This window comes from Salvelinus sp. IW2-2015, linkage group LG27 (assembly GCF_002910315.2).
Source record: "Salvelinus sp. IW2-2015 linkage group LG27, ASM291031v2, whole genome shotgun sequence".
Lineage (NCBI taxonomy): Eukaryota > Metazoa > Chordata > Actinopteri > Salmoniformes > Salmonidae > Salvelinus > Salvelinus sp. IW2-2015.
In genome coordinates, this window is record NC_036867.1 from 33982145 (window position 1) to 33995197 (window position 13053).

A 13053-nucleotide genomic window follows, 5' to 3' on the forward strand; every position below is an offset into this window, starting at 1 on the left:
ACTCACCGTGTCTTCTGTCAGATTACAGCACAGTAAACCTCACATAAAGCCTCTCAGACAGACTATATCTAAATCGTGCTATGAAAAATAGTCCTCTTTCCCTCTCTCCACCCCTCGCCCCTCATCCGGACTGCCCGGCATAGAACCCAGTTATGCAAAGCAGCCAGAGCCCGATGCCTGTCACCGGCTAATCACCACAAGGATGATCGATGATGTTTATTTTGTGATGAGGAACGCAGCCCCCCGACTGATGAAATTGTAATAAAAAGGACAGATCAAGCCTCTAAAGTAAATAATCAGGCCATAATTTGCATTAATGTCTGGTTGGGTGTTGGGGACTTGACAGCTATCGAGGGCCCGCGCCTCTCTGGTTTGAGGACGAGTCCACCTTCAAGACCACCCGTTTCCTTGGCCTCCAGAGATGATTGTCTTACATCCCATATGATGGATCACTATCAAGGACTCATTACTAACCTTGAGAAAGATAGCCTGAACTTTGCTTCAATCCCACTGGGCACAGCCGTCAATTCAACGTATATTCCATTGTGGTTCAACCTTATTTCATTGAAATGACGTGGAAACAACGTTGATTCAACCATGTGCACAGTGGGACGTATTCAACGTAGTATCTCAACAGCATAAAGGGTCCTGATACTGTACTCCATTGTTTGTTGATGTTAGTCCATTGACTCCATTCCAGCAATTATTATGAGCCATCTCCCAGAAGCCTCTGCTGCTGTACTCATTTTATACCGATTAGTATGTACAGTTGAGTCGGAAGTTTACATACACTTAGGTTGGAGTCATTAAAACTAATTTTTCAACCACTCCACAAATGTCTTGTTAACAAACTATAGTTTTTGGCAAGTCGGTTAGGACATCTACTTGAAGTCATTTTTCCAACAATTGTTTACAGACAGATTATTTCACTTATAATTCACTGTATCACAATTCCAGTGGGTCAGAAGTTTCCATACACTATGTTGACTGTGCCTTTAAAACGCCAAAATTATGTCATGGCTTTAGGAGCTTCTGATAGGCTAATTGACATAATTTAAGTCAATTGGAGGTGTACCTGTGGATGTATTTCAAGGCCTACCTTCAAACTCATTGCCTCTGCTTGACATCATGGGAAAATCAAAAGAAATCATCCAAGACCTCAGAAAAAATTGTAGACCTCCACAAGTCGGGTTCATCCTTGGGAGCAATTCCAAATGCCTGAAGGTACCACATTCATCTGCTACAATAGTACGCAAGTATAAGACCATGGGACCAGGCAGCCGTATACCGCTCAGGAAGGAGACGCGTTCTGTCTCCTGGAGATGAACGTACTTTGTTGTGAAAAGTGCAAATCAATCCCAGAACAACGCAAGAGACCTTGTGAAGATGCTGGAGGAAACAGGTACAAAGTATCTATATCCACAGTAATACGAGTCCTATATCGACATAACCTGAAAGCCCGCTCAGCAAGGAAGAAGCCACTGCTCCAAAACCTCCATAAAAAAGCCAGACTACGGTTTGCAACTGCACATGGGGACAAAGATCGTACTTTTTGGAGAAATGTCATCTGGTCTGATGAAACAAAAATAGAACTGTTTGGCCATAATGACCATCGTTATGTTTTGAGGAAAAAGGGAGGCTTGCAAGCCGAAGAACACCATCCCAACCGTGAAGCATGGGGGGGCAGCATCATGTTGTGGGGGCTTTGCTGCAGGACTTCACAAAATAGATGGCATCATGAGGCAGGAAAATTATGTGGATATATTGAAGCAACATCTCAAGACATCAGTCAGGAAGTTAAGCTTGGTCACAAATGGGTCTTCCAAATGGACAATGACCCCAAGCATACTTCCAAAGTTGTGTAAAAATGGAGTAAGGACCACAAAGTCAAGGTATTGGAGTGGCCATCACAAAGCCCTGACCTCAATCCTATAGAAAATGTGTGGGCAGAACTGAAAAGCGGGTGTGAGCAAGGAGTCCTACAAACTTGACTCAGTTACACCAGCTCTGTCAGGAGGAATGGGCCAAAATTCACCCAATTTATTGTTGGAAGCTTGTGGAAGGCTACCAAAACGTTTGACCCAAGTTAAACAATTTAAAGGCAATGCTACCCAATACTAATTGAGTGTATGTAAACTCTGACCCACTTGGAATGTGATGAAAAATAAAAGCTAAATAAATAATTCCTCTACATTATTCAGACATTCACATTCTTAAAATAAAGTGGTGATCCTAACTGACCAAAGACAGGGAATTTTTACTCGGATTAAATGTCAAGATTGTGAAAAACGGCTGAGTTTAAATGAGTTTAAATGTATTTGGCTAAGGTGTATGTAAACTTACGACTTCAACTGTATTTACAATATGCACAATTCTCTGTAAGCACATACTTTTCRACGGCTGTTTCTTTCGATAAATATATACAGCAGGATCATCATACCAAAGCTAGACACTGACCATTCATCTGACCCTCCATCTGTCCAATATCACCGACTAGAGTGACCTGAACCACAGACGTTCCACTGGAACAAGTCTTTAAACCCCTTGAGCAGAGCAATGTTCATTAGACGGCCAAGCAGCCAAGGACTTGGAAACATTTGCCTCAGTCAGTTCAGTTGTCCTGTTTTTACTAAGTGTTTGAACCGAGGGGTCTCCAAGGGAAACGGAGCCTCTGATGGAGAGCCAGCTGGACTAAAAAGAAGAAGCCAAAAAAAAYGAGTAGAAAAATAAGAGAAGAGGCTAATGGGGCTCCACTTTTAAGTGTGATGTACCAGAGGAATAGATGAATGTGGAGAATTCCCCACATGCACCAATTCACACTAAGGAGGAACACTGTTTTTTTCTCCTTTTCGGTCTTTTGGCTGAGGAACTTTCACAACTATATTTAAATAGGACTGAGGCTGAAGTTAAACAATATCCTGAAATGAATKCAGTGTTGACAWCRATCAACTAATGAAGATACTGTATTGAGACAGAATAATATTGTTTTTTTTGTTGGGGGGTGTATCGATGTGCTTCTTTTTAGATATTCTCTTGAAGATAAGAATAGTATGTGTTGTACTCTATGTATACTACATGAGAATTTAGACTTTAACTAGCATCAAGTCATACACATCGCCTTAGAGAGGTAAGAAATTCTACAAACTAAATGAAACAAAATGGRCCTTTCTGTCCTRTCTATTTTTACCACAGATGTCGATGTCATCAGGAGGAGTTATGTGTTTGCATTCATTCAGAGGATTGTTGAAACAAAATGTGATTCTCCTTCCCCTCATATCACCTTCATGAATATTCAGTAGCCTCAGCACTGAGGGGAAAAACAAACAAAAAACAAACACAATTATCACAAGTGGCAATTTCAACCAGATGTCTGTAGGATTTGCCGGGCTGCGGCTATGGTAACTACAGTGTTTGATGGAGAACAAGCGTTCCAGAATCCTCCGTCCAGCCAATCGGAGAGACTCTGGGGGTTCTAATGACCCCTAGGTCAGAGGGGTCACCAGAGTAAAAAGCGGATCTGAGAAATGGCGGGCCCACTGCCAAGACAGGCCCATAAATCCCCTCTCTCAGAGGAAYCCATCTTGTATTATGCTGTTAAATCAAACCATAATCACAGCCTTTCATTGTGCTGCTGGCCCCGACCCATGGCGCAGAGAGGAAGCTACAATACGGAGAGAGATCAATTAGCCTGTGAGCTGAGGAGGAAAATAATGTGCTGCCTCCGAGAGAGAGAGCGAGAGAGAGAGAGAGAGAGAGCTTGTTCTGCTGCTTCGCAAAAATACATTTTTGGCAGCTTTACCAATTTCATTTGATAAAATAATATTTTCGACATGAAAAATACTAAACAAATTATTTTTATATGAATATATACATCCTAAATGATAACATATATCTACTTTGAAGTGCTTACTGTAAGTTGAGAGAACATTATACAGACAGAATAACAAAAACATTATATAGCCTACATATGAAATGGTGTTGATCCATTGTAGAATGCATGTTCAACAGGTTGAAGTGTCTAGCTCAATTTAGCAGCCCTTAAGCTCCCTCTAGTGGACACACATGGAACAGTTTTAACTCAACCAATTTGACAGAACACCTTTAAGATCTTTACCATACTGTACATACAGTGTGTAGACTGATTATAGTTTAATTACAGTGTAATTTAATTACTTCTTTAAAAACATATACAGTACCAGTCAAAAGTTTACACACCGACTCATTCAAGAGTTTCTCTTTCTTTTTTTCTCTCTTTTTTTTTTAAATAAAACTATAAAATATATTTTGATTTGTTTAACACTTTTTTGGTTACTACATGATTCCATATGTGTTATTTCCTCGTTTTGATGTCTTCAGTATTATTCTACAATGTAGAAAATTGTAAAAATAAAGAAAAACCCTTAAATGAGTAGGTGTCCAAACCTTTGACTGGTACTGTATATTTCAAATCAGACATCTTCAGAAGGGATACAAATCATAACAGGCGTTGAAGTAGACTGTTTGTAAGGTGTTCTATTATTATTATTATTTATTTTTTTATAAATAATGTCAGATTGAATTATTTTCTGCGGAACATCCTTTTAACTAGAAGTGGCTCTCTGCTGGCTTGAAAGGACATGAAARGTGGTGTGTTCAGACTGCTTAAAACACTGAATATCACATCAATCCCTGAATCCTACTTTGTTCCAGTTTCTGTATAATAAAACAGAGAAATTCACCTCCTGGATTCCCAGATCAGCAGACATCTAGGTGTCAGTTTGACACTGGTGCTGCTCTGCTCTCTACAGCTGGGGGACTAAGCCAYGGGCCTGATGAGGGCCCTTCCATATTAAACAGGCAGATTAGACACCTTAAACGGAGGGCAGCCTGGAGAGGTGCTGTTACCGAGACCTCCGGGGTCCTGCTGCCTCTCATCAGGCAGGTACGGAAGTGCAGTCACACACACACACAACATGGGCCACAAGAAGAAAACCTCTCCTCTCTCCCCCACTGCCTCACTGTCTTCCTCTCCTCACTGACCTCTTAGTCTGCCAGCGTCTGCTGCCACGGTAATGCTACCACCATTCCCATCATGCACAGGGGCATACGAGCTCCCATGAGTCCCCACACCGCTCCCTGCCATCTGCCGTGATTTATAGAAAATGGCCGATGATTTATGMCCTAGTCATCTCACAATGAAGTTGTTTTCTTTCATTATGGCGACCTCCCGACCCAGCCGCCACTCCCCTGCKTGCTTGGGGAAATGTGTGCTAATCATACACCATAAAGATCTTTAAACAGAAGGGGGGTTGGCCAGGGCAGTGGAAATGGAGGGGGCTTTAATAAAATTAATTTTCAACAGCGTGTGAATACTAATAGAGCCGAGTAGAGCAGACCTTGGTGGTGGCGTGTCGGAGATGAGACGCGGCCACCGCAGAGAGATACCGGCCTTAATGAGACTGTTTTAGGGTATTAAGGACGGTGGAGACTAGGTAGCTGCCTGACGGGCCATGCACTGTAGCTACTGCACCGTTTCTCCTTCAGCTTTTGATCTCGAATTGAAAAGGACCTTTTGGAGTCTTGGGTGATCCAGAAGAGTTCAAAGATTAATGCCTAGTTAAAGCTTGTAAAACCTGGATGTCTCAGTGGTCACACATTTGCCCCAATGTTAATTTAATCATATGCTGCTGATTGTAACAAACAATACAGGGAATCCACTTCAAAGCTGGCCAGACTACTAACACTTTCTTTTTTTATCACTAATGATGCAGGTGGCGATAGTGTTTTTCCACTCTTTATTGGAGTCTTCAGATGACTGGAGAGCGCACACAACCCAAGGATGCTGCAGTGACAAATGAGAGTCTGCGGTCTCATTGCTGATTCACCACATCTTAAGTGTAATGGCCTGTGCCCTCTATCCTACCCCTGATTGGGGAAGGCTACGGTGCACCTGTGAGCCCATAAGAGCAGCAGGACAACTAATAACTGTTCAATTCAACTTTCAGTTTGCCTCCTCTAATGCCGTGTACACTAGCACGCGGTGCCGCGCAGTGAAACGCCGCTTCCCATTCATTTTCAATGGAAGGAAAGCGGTTAGAAGCAGAGAGGGCGGAGGACGGTGGTAGCCTACTTTCGCAGCCAAAATTATATATATATAAAAAAAAWTAAAAAAATACACAGAGGATGCTTTTACTCTCAAGAAAATGCAAAGAGCGCCATCTGCTGCTATTCCCATGTCCTGCAGGAGATTTTTTCTCCCACATTCTTGAGAAGATACTGTATATCTGCTCTCAATTTATACTTCAAATATACAACATATGTGATTACATGCGTCGGACAGGGACTGATGTTGGTTTATTTCAAGTTTCAATTTCAACAAATTCTATCAAGGGTGAAAGAAGTGAACAAAACATGAAATATGTACAGTCATAATACACAGAAAATATAACAGACGGTATATAAATATAGGTACGGGAGGGATAAAACAATGACTGAAGCTAAACAAAAGAAGCGTGCATTGTAAATGGTTCACAAGGAATAGAACAGCCAAGCCAATATTACATCTGTGGAAAATACTGCCATTAAACTATTGGCTTTATTTACAGCAGCCTTGGGATGCATCCCAAATGGAACCTATTGCCCTATATAGGGCACTACTTTTGACCGGGTCCCATAAGGCTCTGGTCAAAAGTAGGGCACTGGGTAGGGAATAGGGTGCCACTTGGGACATAACCTTGGTCTTCAACGCAACACATTTCCTGTATAATTCATGACATATAATACAGTATTTCAAAATGGGGGCAAAAAGAACAATTCAAAAGCAGTATTCAGAAGCTATTGGTATGGATTAATATTGCCAGGTGTACTGTAAAAAAACAAGGCACAAGCAAATACACGCTCAAGATACATGGCTTGAGGATAATAGGGTTTGGTTTTTGATACAGGCCAACGTGTGCACACAGCATACAGTTACAGTATAGTATACAATGTTTGGTCTGTTAAATCAGCCCTAGCTTGGTAGCTGTGATGGATATCAATAGTGTGTGTGTGTGTTATATAATACAAGCTGACCAGACATTCATAGATTAGAAGCAATGTTTCTTCAACATAAAGTCAGAGTTGGGAATGTTAGTTAATCATTGAGGTTGCTGGGTATAATATTGCATGTTCCCTCACATGCAAATGAGGTCTCTCTCTGACTCTCTTTTTATAACAAGTCTGTGAATCAATGATTAAAAGTACTGTACAAAAACACTCATTTTGAGTTTCATTTTTGATTCAATTGCAACAGGCAGGTCTAACAAAAGAAATACTGTGTTTGTATTTGACAACATTTTGGACTTGGTCATAGCTATAGCTGATTAAATTGCTATGAGTTCTCACATTTGAGAAAACAGAAACATTGTGCACTGTTACAGTACATTTAGCAGTCAATGTAGTGAAACTGTACTACAGAAACAGTAAGGCCCGATAGTGTTCTCAGTAACACGCCACCTTTATCTGGAACTTTTAACAGGGTTGGGCTCAATTCCTTTCAATCAAATCAGGAAGTAAACTGAAATTCCAATTTCATTTTTATCCCCATAGACAAGCATTGAGGAAAATTGGGAATTGGAATTTCTGAATGGACTGAATTGAAATGGAATTGACCCAAACTCTGAATTCTTGTTCTAACCGAAACAACTGTACCTTTAACATTCATAATAAGGAGAGTAAAATACATTAGGTTTAACGCCATGATTAGTATTTCTAAAGCAGCAGTAACATTTCATAGGTGCGCATAAAAATGACATCTATACATTTCAAACAAGGATGGTTAACTTACAATGGTCATTTACAGTGCTTTGACAAAGACGTTTATCCAAGTAGTTGGATTTTTTGTAACTAATTCATTATTGCTGGATTCAATTCAAAAGACATATTTTTTCCCTGTCTTTAAATTGTAAAAAAAATTATAATAATTGCACTGGCACTTAAAATGTCCTTAGATTATCGACTAATACGTCAGATTGTCAAGGTCTTTCTACTATGTGACGAATAGGTACTGCCCATATTTCGATTTTAGACAAAATATTTCACATTTGAAAATTCTAGGACTCTAGAATTCTAGGACTCTAGAATACTTCAGATCCCAGTAGTTTTGACTCATTACAACGTGCCCGAATGTTAAAGKACAAAAAACAGCAGACTCAAACTCCACCAACTCAACCAATAACTCCCCTTCCATAATAATGTATGAAAGGTGAGATTGTAATCCTTGTGACAAGGGAAAACATTCCTTCACCAGTAGTTGGGTCCAAACCACACAGTCGAAACACAGGTGTTACACACACAGGCAGTTTACAGAGGCTTATACAACACAGCTTTTCACTACATGTACTAATCATTGGCCAGCCAAATGATCTTCTCCCACTAATGGAAATGAACGTTTATTTTTTATTTTTTATAGATTCTCACTAAGAAATTCTACCGCTTCACAAGGATTATTCTTTAAAAATACAGGCTTAAAAACATAGCATCGTCACTAAGAACAAATTCTTCAGACGGCAAATACTACAGAACAATTACTATCGAAATCGCCATTTTTAAACTGCCCCTTTACAAACAGCACGGTTCCAAATAAGCCTATCTGTCCATTGCGAGAAGGAACAGAGGCAATCGTGTGCAGGGCGACACTCTGCTTCCATCAACATTAAAACCTTTCAGACGGTTTGTAAAGGACTCAGGTTTCATTCAAAGCTCTATACATTCATTCGACTGGGTCTGAAGTAGTGTCGCATTCGTATCTTAAAACGTGGAATAAAAGTATTTACAAGACAACAAAACGGAAGGAAATAAAATACTGATTGCAACAGGCATAGGGTTTCCCAACAAGGAACAGCCTACAGCCTTTATTAGAATACATTAAAACCACAAGGAGGTCTGGAAAGAAAGATTGAGGCACAACCGTTTCCCTATCTGGGTCACGTTCATTAGGGCACYCTATGGAAAATATTTAAAAACGGTGAAAAGAAAAGAAAATTAGTGTTTCTTATTGGACCAGTAGTCCAGGTAGTCCCTTCCTGTTTCATTCCGTTTTGCACCGTTTGGTGCCTTATGAACATAACCCTGTACTGTATGTACCTGCACACACACATGGATGATGCCGGAGGGCCACGTTCATTAGTATGAGGAGATGTCTGAAGAGCTGCTGCTGTTGCTGGTGGACGTCTGGGCTCTCTTTATGTACAAGTTCAGCAGCTTCATCTGGTGGGATAGTAAAGACGCTGAATGCACACCGTTTCAAGACATTGAAAAACATTCTGCAACCAATAGATCTTGAAAAAAAGAGAAGGGAATTAAAGACATTTTCTGCATCCCAAATGGCACTCTATTTCCTAGTGCACTACGTAGGAAATGGCACCCTATTTCCTAGTGCACTACGTAGGGAATAGGGTGCCATTTGAGACCGACCCAGACAGGGTGCTGAGATGAGACGGTAGTGTACCTTGCTTCCTGTGAGCTGGGCCAGGTAGGGCTTCAACTCTTCACCGATGACAGAGTAGACAGCCACCAGACAGAACACACTGGCCTTCCTCACACTGCTCTCTGTGTTGTCATACCCCTGTACACAGAGAGACATCAGAACAATATTAGACATACACCGAGTACAGCAAACATTAGGAACACCAAACTGTCGAGTGTGAAAAACCCAGCAGCGTTGCAGTTCTTGACACAAACCGGTGCACCGTACCCTGTTCAAAGGCACTTCAATATTTTGACTTGCCCATTCACCCTCTGAATGGCACACATACACAATCCATGTCTCAAGGCTTAACATTCCTTCTATAACCTGTCTCCTACCCTTCTTCTACACTGATTGAAGTGGATTCAACAGGTGACATCAATAAGGGATCATAGCATTCACCTGGTCAGTCTATATCATGGAAAGAGCAGGTGTCCTTGTTTGTTTTGTATATACTCAGTGTCTAGACAGTGTGGCATAATCCCAAGGACAGAAAGTCCTTATCTTATGTAACTAAACCCCAAGCATCAAACACGTTTATTGGAAGATAGTAAACCAAGTGCTCTATTAAATATACATTATCAAGTTCTTCTATTAAAGTATCCATTTCAAGCGCTTCTATTTAAATAGATCCATTTCAAGCGCTTCTATTAAAGTAGACCATCAATGCTCTATTTAAAGGATCCTCATCTTCAAGTGCTTACTATTTAAAAGTAGATCCATTTCAAGTCTTTCTATTTAAACGTAGATCCATTTCAAGTGCTTCTATTTAAAGTAGATCCATTCAGTGCCTCTTATTTAAACTAGATACAATCAGTCTCATATTAATAGAGTCCATTTCAAGTGCTTCTATTTAAAGTAGATCCATTTCAAGTGCTTCATTTTAAAGTAGATACATTTCAAGTGTTCTATTGAAGTAGATACATTTCAAGTGCTTCTTTTAAGTAGATACATACAAGTGCTTTATTTAAAGTAGACACAATGCTTTCTTATAAAGTGATACATTTCAAGTGCTTCTATTGAAGTAGTACTTTCAAGTGCTTCTATTTAAAGTAGATCATTCAAGGCTTCTAATAAAGGATACATATCAAGTGCTTCTATTTAAAGTAGAACATTTCTCAGCGCTTCGATTTAAAATAGAATACATTTCAAGTGCTTCCCTCAACTAATCAGTAAGTACATCAATAAATCAACCAATGGACTAACCAATCACTCAACTTGACCTATAAAGCCATTTTTACCTGCAGTAGTCCTGGTATGATGTCAGGCAGCAGCTGGTGGAGGGACTCCTTGGTGATGCGTTCTATCACCTTGGTCTGCATCTTGATGGAAGCCAGGTTGATGGGGTAGTCAGCTGTCTGGACGATGGGACACAGCACCTTGATACACTGTTCTGGGTGGATGGAGCCAGCCAGGGTGGAGGCTGACTCCTCTGCTGCCCGCACAACCTGGGTAGAGAGGGAAGGGTAGAGTGAGGAGGGTGAAATGGTTGATCATGGAATGTGTTCATTTTGGTTTATTGGCAGAGAAGGGTACATGTACAGTACCAGTCAAAAGTTTGGACACCTACTCATTCAAGGGTTTTTCTTTATTTTTACTATTTTCTACATGTTAGAATAATACTGAAGACATCAAAACTATGAAATAACACATATGGAATACTACATGATTCCATATGTGTTATTTCAAAGTTTTGATGTCTTCACTATATTCTACAATGTAGAAAATAGGAAAAATAAAGAAAAACCTTAAATTAGTAGGTGTGTCCAATCTTTTGACTGGTACTGTACATCAACAGGCAAGACTACACTTCATCCCGACAGTCTTTCCATAATTAATTTCAAGTGCTGTTAACCCATAAAAAACTAACACATCATCACAGAGTTTGAAAGCTATTAACTCAAGAAGTGTAGCGTGACCTCTAAAGCAGAGCCTCATAGACGGAGAGAGCCAGTGAGAGCTTACCTCTCTTATGGGAGTCTTTGTGTAGCTCCAGGGTCTTCATGATGGTGAGTTCTGCGTAGTTCTTGAAGCGGGCCGCTGGTTGCGTAAGATCTCCTTCAGCACTCGTAGCGCCAGTGCCCGGATGGTGTGCTGCAGGTTGGGGGAAAAGGACACGACATGCTCAGAGACAGGCAAAGGAAGACAGTGGATTCAAGCATCAGATTGTGGCATTGCTCCTAAAACAGAGTTAACTTTGTTTTTAAAGTATTTTTCTATCTCTCTCTCCATCCATTTATCCATTCATCCAGAGTCCCTACATCTTGGTCTGACAGAGTCTCCAGCAGCAGGAGCAGCATGGTTTTGAAGTTTCCCCCACACGGCCAGGCTGTCCTCCCGGGCTATCTTCAGCAGCTCCACCAGGGCTCCCCTCCTCTCCTCTGGCCTCTCACTGGGGCTAGACAGCTCCTTCAGCAGCTCAGCCACCTTTCAACGACCACAATATATATTAGTCAGTGACCATAGAATTACATATAGATCACTAAATGAATTTAATAGGACCTCCATGTCCGTGACTTCAAAGTGTTATTACGTAGGCTATAGTAAACATAGAAATTGTTGTCAAATGAATTCAGTCAATCACCAGTCCCAGCTGCTCCGCAGGGGAACTGTTCTTGGTGTGCAGCATCTTGTTTTCTCCACCACACTCTTGGCGGCCTGCGAGGAGAGGGTCTCCCTTACAGTTAATATATAGCTTATTGGCTGACAACCGTATACCACGGTATGACAAAACATGTATTTTTACAGCTCTAATTACATTGGTAACCAGTTTATAACAGAAATAAGGCACCTCAGGTGTTTATGTTATATACCACACCTGGGCCTTATTGCTTAAATGTATTATGTCAATCCAAAATGGCACCCTATTCCCTATATAGCTCACTACTTTTGACCAGAGCTATGAAAGGAATAGGGTGGTCAAAAGTATTGCACTTATATAGGAATAGGGTGCCATTTCAGACTCTTGAGACAGCCTCACCATCTCGAAGCTGCTCCACGTCGTCCTCGTACACCGTCTCTCTCAGGGCAGCCTTGTCGTAGGCGCTGATGGTGTCAGAGTAGTTGTAGGGGTTGTAGTCGCGGCCCGGGGGCCGGAGAAGGAACGGGGGAGGGGCGTGTTGAGTAGGGAGGTCTTGTTGTCCAGGGCCGTGCGACCCCCGGGCCCTCCACCACATCAACACCAGAGTGTGATGCTGTTCCAAACACCGGCTGAGGAGAAACAAGACTATTTGATAAACGTAACATAACAACCATACAGTTTTATAAAAATAACTAAATGTATGTTCATGTCCATTCTAGAGAAAATATAAAATATTGACCAGAGAACAGCTGCCAAACAAGTCCACTTGTTCAATCCCCCCTCTGGATTTAAAAGGAAGGCTGGTTTGAAGTCACCTCCTCTAGTCCATTCTAACAATCAAATCTTTTAAATCAATGAGGGGGAGGGAGTGGGAATAGTAGGAATTGCCCAAGCCCTCACCCGTGTCCTCTCTCTTGCCTCTGCCCGGCTCCATGAGGTCCTCCTGACTGCGGAAAGCTGAAGTTCTGGATGGCCTCAGTGACGCCTC

General features: G+C 41.2%; 2 protein-coding genes across 13 annotated transcripts in view; both read right to left on the bottom strand.

Moving 5' to 3' along the window:
• Positions 1-6314: 6314 nt before the first annotated feature.
• The window catches only part of LOC111953763 (CLIP-associating protein 1-B), a 46033-nt gene continuing 39294 nt past the window's right edge, over positions 6315-13053 (bottom strand). For all 12 annotated transcript variants that reach the window (XM_070435489.1, XM_070435495.1, XM_070435493.1 and 9 more), the window contains 3 exons: positions 10726-10932; positions 9467-9583; positions 6315-9225 (listed from right to left, as the gene is read on the bottom strand). In XM_070435489.1, coding sequence (XP_070291590.1) covers positions 9142-9225; positions 9467-9583; positions 10726-10932 — 408 coding nt within the window. In that variant the 3' untranslated portion in view covers positions 6315-9141. The remainder of the gene's footprint in view (positions 9226-9466; positions 9584-10725; positions 10933-13053) is intronic.
• On the bottom strand, positions 11406-12660 carry LOC111953765 (CLIP-associating protein 1-like). The gene is made up of 4 exons (XM_070435643.1): positions 12465-12660; positions 12069-12142; positions 11746-11911; positions 11406-11578 (listed from the first exon to the last, which is right to left on the bottom strand). Exons 1-4 carry the CDS (start codon positions 12658-12660, stop codon positions 11406-11408), a joined length of 609 nt encoding a protein of 202 aa, XP_070291744.1.

Excerpts from the sequence above, each read along its gene's own strand:
- LOC111953765 (XM_070435643.1), bottom strand. The coding sequence starts at position 12,660 with ATGTGGTGGAGGGCCCGGGGGTCGCACGGCCCTGGACAACAAGACCTC. Across the intron at positions 11,912-12,068 it reads CTGCGGAGCAGCTGGGACTG|GTGGCTGAGCTGCTGAAGGA; the intron begins GTGATTGACTGA and ends GGTCGTTGAAAG. Across the intron at positions 11,579-11,745 it reads AGACTCTGTCAGACCAAGAT|CACACCATCCGGGCACTGGC; the intron begins GTAGGGACTCTG and ends CCCAACCTGCAG.